Genomic DNA, 6,000 nt, shown 5'->3' on the forward strand with positions numbered 1-6,000 from the left:
CGGTGGTGCGGTCGTGGGCTGGGCGGCTCGGGACAACCAGCCGTGAGAGGCGGCGTGGTCTAGCGGGTAGAGCGCGGATCTGGGTTCTAATCTCCGCTCCGCCCCGTGCCGGCTGTGTGACCCTGGGCGAGTCATTCGCCTTCTCCGCGCTCCAGTCTCTTCAGCGTGGCTCAGTGCAAAGAGCCCGGGCTTGGGAGTCAGAGGTCATGGGTTCGAATGCCGCCTCTGCCACTCGTCAGCTGGGTGACTGTGGGCAGGTGACTTCTCTGGGCCTCAGTGACCTCATCTGTCAAATGGGGATGAAGACTGTGAGCCTCACGTGGGACGACCTGATGACCCTCTATCTATCCCAGCGCTTAGAACGGTGCTCCGCACATAGTAAGCGCTTAATGAATACCAACATTATTATTATCTTCATCTGCGGAATGGGGATTCAATACCTGTTGTCCATCCTACTTAGTCTGTGAGCCCCCTACGGGAGAGGGACGAGGTCAAACCTTGAATCTACCCCAGCGTTTAGAACAGCGAAGAACTAATTAGAATCAATTAATCCTTAGCGCTTAGAATAGAGAAGCAGCGTGGCTCAGTGGAAAGAGCACGGGCTCTGGAGTCGGGGGTCATGAGTTCGAATCCCACTCTGCCACTTGTCAGCTGTGTGACTGTGGGCAAGTCACTTCACTTCTCTGGGCCTCAGTTACCTCATCTGTAAAACGGGGATGAAGACTGTGAGCCCCACGTGGGACGACCTGTTCACCCTGTATCCCCCCCAGCGCTTAGAACAGTGCTCTGCACATAGTAAGCGCTTAACAGATACCACCATTATTATTATTAATCCTGGCTCCGCCACTTGTCTGCTGTGTGGGCAATCGCTTCCCTGTGCCTCGGTGATCTGTAAAATGGGGTTTAAATCAGCGAGCCCCATGGGGGGTGTGGATTGGGTCCAACCTGGTGAGCTGGCATCCACCCCAGTGCTTAGATAGTGCGTAGTACTCACATTCCAGAAACAAATTAAAACGGACGCAGGAGAGGAAGTTTGTGTCGGCGTTCACTGGACACACCCACTCCACCTGAACCCAACCCACCAGCCTCTTTCCCTCCCAACTCCTTCCTCTCCGGTGACCATTAAACCCAGTCAGTTCCTGGAAGAGGCAGGAAGGAATTAAAAAACCCGAGCAACGGGATGGGATTTTTCCGGGAGCCCTGTTGCCGTTTCTCCGTCCCCGTCGGTTTCCGTCCCATCCCTCCTCTCCCTCCAGCCCAGCTGGGGCCCGAGATGATTCTATTTTTAGGGCCCAGCTGGCTCGGAGCCTGACTTCCTGCTGGTTATCCCCCCTGCGGAGCCCATCCGTCGTAGGCCCTCAGTACGCACGATGTGCATGGCACTGTGCTGGACGCTTGGGAGAGCAGAGGAGTCTTCCACTGCCCCCCCAGTCTTACGCCTCGGTCCCGGGCGGAAGCGTCCGAGGGGGATCTCTAAAGAAATCCCCGGAGCGGAGGCGGCGAGGGAGGAGGGAGAGCTTCCCCAGGCAGTAGCATCCAGAGGCCAAGCTCAGTGGAAAGAGCCCGGGCTTGGGAGTCAGAGGTCACGGGTTCGAATCCCGGCTCTGCCACCTGTCAGCCGGGTGACTGTGGGCGAGTCGCTTCGCTTCTTGTCAAATGGGGATTAAGACTGTGAGCCTCACGAGGGACGAGCTGATGACCCTGTATCTCCCCCAGTGCTCAGAACAGTGCTCTGCACATAGTAAGCGCTTAACAAATACCAACATTATTATTTCTCTTCACGGTCCGTCTCTCACACCACCCGCCTGGCACGGATTCACCTAATCTGGCAATCGACCCGCGAACTCGGAATGTTTGTCCCCTTTGGGTTTCCAGCTTCCCTTTCCCCTGCAGTCACGGGTTTACGCAGACGGACGGGAAAGGGCTCACTGTCGGATAAGGCTAAAGAGCGTAATTATCTTCGCTCTTATCGTGCTGCCCTAATTTCCATTAAGACACACCTCTGAGTTAGCTAGGGAACCCACATTGAAAAGTTTTATTTTTCAACTGGAGCATCTTTTTAGGATCCAAGGGAGCTACTCTGACCTGAAAAACACAGACTTCTATCCAAGCAGATGGCAACTCTCCATGTGATCCTCAAATAGGTGCTTGCTATAATAATGTGGGTATTTGTTAAGCGCTTACTATGCGCCGAGCACCGTTCTAAGCGCTGGGGGAGATACAGGGTCATCAGGTGGTCCCACGTGAGGCTCCCGGTTAATCCCCATTTTACAGATGAGGTCACTGAGGCCCAGAGAAGTGAAGTGACTCGCCCACAGTCACACAGCTGACAGGTGGCAGAGCCGGGAATCGAACCCATGACCTCTGACTCCCAAGCCCAGGCTCTTTCCGCTTGCTACGCCTGCTGTGTGACGGTGGGCAAGTCGTTTAACTTCTCTGTGCCTCAGTTTCCTCAGCTGTAAAGTGGGGATTAAGATTGTGAGCCTAATGTGGGACAGGGACTCTGTTCCACCTGATTAAAAGTTGTATCCGTCCCAGCGTTTAGTACAGCGCCCGACACGTAGTAAACACTTCAATACCATTAAAAAGCAATATTTGTTGATGATTCAGATTATCTTACTCTGAGAGTTTCAATGTCTAGACTTCTAGCCCGTGAGTCCGTTGTGGGCAGGGATGGTCTCCGTGTGTTGCTGAATTGTACTTTCCAAGCGCTCAGTACGCTGCTCTGCACGCAATAAGCGCTCAATCAATATGACCGAATGAATGGTCGTCCCCTTATTTCCCCTCACGGGATCCATCGACAGTAATAACCGTGCTATTTGTTAAATGGGCGCTACGAGCACTGGGGTACGAACCAGACCACCGGTTGGACCCAGTCCCTGTCCCATCGGGGGTTCACGGTCTAAGGGAGAGAGAAAAGAGGTACCGAATCCCCATCTTACAGATGAGGAAACTGAGGCCCAAAGGAATTAAGCAACTTGCCCAGGGTGACACAGCAGGCTGGTGGTGGAGTCAGGATTAGAACCCGCTCCTTCTGACCCCGGGCCCTCACTCTTGCCACTAGGCCACACTGCTTCTCATGCCATGCTCCTTAGTTGCAAGGTGGGTCATCCACTGGCAGATAATTAATCGCTGATGACATATAGATGAGGTGCTCTCCTACCTGCTGCATTTTTGTAACTAATCCTCCCTTCTTAAGCACGGATCCAAAACAGGGAGACTCTAACTTTTAAAATCCCTCCTCTTGACGGCGATTCAGGATAAGTTGATTTTGCCTCCGCCGGTCTGGCCTTCTGTATGTACTCACTCATCCACCCGGCTCGGGGGGAGAAACAAATAAATTGCTCCACCGGGTCTGACTCTCCCCTTCGTGGTTTCTGGAAAGGCAGGTGACCTGGTGGAAAGACCCTGGGCTTGGGAGGCAGGAGATCTGGGATAATAATAATTATAGTGATAATAATAATAACGATGGCATTTGTGCCAAGCACTAAGTGCTGGGATAGATACAAGGTTGCCCCCCGTGGGGCTCCCAGTCTTCATCCCCATTTTACAGATGAGGGAACTGAGGCACAGAGAGCGACTTGCCCAAAGTCACACACCCGACAACCCCTCACCTGAGCTGCTTGGGTGCCCTCGGGCAAGTCGCTCAACTTCTCCGGGTCTCGGTTTCCTCATCTGTAAAATGGGGATTCGAAACCCGTCCTACCTCTCCTGGACTGTGAGCCTGTGTGTCCGACCTGTTTATCTCGACTCTATTCCCCCTGCTTAGTACAGTGCTTGGCACACAGTCAGCACTGAAATACCACAATTACTATTATAATAACATGTCATGGACACTGGGATTTGCAGATTAAATGGGGGGGGGGGGGAGGCTCCTTAAACATTCCAGTAACTTGCCGATTGCAGAATCCCTTCTGTTTATCTCCTCACTTGACATTTCTGTGAGAGTACAAGCCTCCCTGCGTGTCCGGAGAGAGAAAGAGCGAGAGGGAGGGAGAGGGATCCTGCGGGACGGAGAGGCGGCCGGCCTTCTGCCGGCCCTGGGACACGACCCCACTTTTCCATCCATTCCTGCCTTGTTGGGAAGGTTTCTGGCCGGCGGGGTAAATAACCACGGTGGTCCAGATAAAGAAAGGTCTGCTAACTGTCTGCAAACAGCGGGCTGGACTGCAAGAGCTCCGTCGCCAGTGGACGGAGCCCGGGCCTAGGACTCGGAAGGTCACGGGTTCTAATCCCGGCTTTGCCTGCTGTGTGACCTTGGGGGGGGGGGTCGCTTCCCTGGGCCTCAGTTAAAACTCATCCCTAAAATGGGAATGAAAACTATGAGCCCCAGGTGGGACGGGGACTGTGTCCAACCTGATGACCTTACATCTACCTTTGTGCTCAGAACAGTGCTGGGCACATAGTAAGCACTTAACCAATATCATCATCATTATTATGGTTATTGTCAAGTGAATAATTCCCTTCCACCCGCCCCATCCCCAGCTCTCTGTGGGATTCGCACTCGCTTCTCCCCCCCCAAAACAGTTCCCAAAGAGCAGATTATCCAGTAGAGGCACGCAAATTCAGACCGATCAATGCAAGTTTGGACGAATGCACGTGAATTTGGATAAAAATCCATGCCAAGGGCACGGAGATTCCCCAGGGAGCTGTCGAGGGTGGGAAACGCCTAGCTGGGAATACCTCGACTCGAAAAGCAAGGTAGGAAAAACCGTCTGCGCCCTCGGTGGGGTGATAGATAATAACAATAATATTGATAACAATAATGGCATTTAAGTGCTTACTCTGTGCCAGGCACTGTGAGCACTGTTCTAAGCGCTGGGGAGGATACAAGGTGATACAAGCACGGGGGTAGATCCTGGGTCATCAGGTTGTCCCACGTGGGGCTCACGGTCTTCATCCCCCTTTTACAGACGGGGTAACTGAGGTGCAGAGAAGTCACACAGCGGGCAAGCGGCGGAGCTGGGATTTGAACCCACGACCTCCGACTCCCAAGCCCGGGCCCTTTCCACTGAGCTAAGCGCTGGGGTGGAGGCAAGCTCCTCCTTTATCTTTTTTAAGTACCAACCATAATCATTATGACGGTGTCTGTTGAGCGCTCGCCTCTGGGCCAGGCACTGTCCTGAGCAGCGGGGGCTCAGTGGAAAGCGCCCGAGCTTGGGAGTCCGAGGTCCTGGGTTCGAATCCCGGCTCCGCCCCTTGTCAGCTGGGTGACCGTGGGCAAGTCTGGGCCTCGGTTCCCTCCTCTGTAAAATGGGGCTGAAGCCTGGGACCCTCCCGTGGGACCACCTGATTGCCCTGTGTCTCCCCCGGCGCTTAGAACAGCGCTCGGCACAGAGGAAGCGCTTAACAAATACCAACCTTGTTATGCCAGGGTAGAGGGGGGCTGTGGCGACCGCCCTCCCCCCCCCCCCCGGGGTCCCCCGGGGTCCCCCCGCCTGTCGCCCGGCGGTTAGGAGGGGCTGGGGCTTCTCCGGTCCCGGGGTGGGGGGGGGGGCGGGGGGGCGCCGGGGTTACTCACCGTCCGTCCGGAGCCCCCCGACAGCACGGTCACCGACGAGCCCGACCGCAGCATCCCCCGACCCGCGCGCGCGCCCGCACCCGCACCCCCCGACAGACACACACCGAGCCGCGCTCCCTCCTCCTTCCCCTCAGACCCCCGCCCCCGGGCCCGCCCCCGAGCGCGCGCTCCCCAGCCACTCCCTCAGGCCCCGCCCCCGGACGGGCGCGCTCCCGCCCCTGCCCCCAGGCCCCGCCCCCGACGCGCGCTCCCTCCTCCTTTCCCTCAGACCCTCGCCCCCGGGCCCGCCCCCTAGCGCGCTCCCGCCCCTGTCCCCAGGCCCCGCCCCCGAGGCGCGCTCCCTCCTCCTCTCCCTCAGACCTCGCCCCCGGGCCCGCCCCCGAAGCGCGCTCCCGCCCCTGCCCTCAGGCCCCGCCCCCGAGTGCGCGCTCCCTCCTCCTCCTTCCCCTCAGATCCCCGCCCCCGGGCACGCCCCCGAG

The 6,000-nt window shown here is 56.7% G+C and overlaps 1 protein-coding gene across 2 annotated transcripts in view; it reads right to left on the reverse strand.

The window, feature by feature from the left end:
* LOC100089313 (myocardial zonula adherens protein) overlaps positions 1-5,625 on the reverse strand; it is a 63,708-nt gene extending 58,083 nt beyond the window's left edge. The window contains exon 1 of one of the 2 annotated variants that reach the window (XM_029070600.1): positions 5,522-5,625. In XM_029070600.1, coding sequence (XP_028926433.1) covers positions 5,522-5,575 — 54 coding nt within the window. In that variant the 5' untranslated portion in view covers positions 5,576-5,625. The remainder of the gene's footprint in view (positions 1-5,521) is intronic. The other variant, XM_029070599.2, reaches the window with a different exon arrangement.
* Positions 5,626-6,000: the final 375 nt, after the last annotated feature.

Source organism: Ornithorhynchus anatinus, chromosome 8 (genome assembly GCF_004115215.2).
Source record: "Ornithorhynchus anatinus isolate Pmale09 chromosome 8, mOrnAna1.pri.v4, whole genome shotgun sequence".
NCBI lineage: Eukaryota > Metazoa > Chordata > Mammalia > Monotremata > Ornithorhynchidae > Ornithorhynchus > Ornithorhynchus anatinus.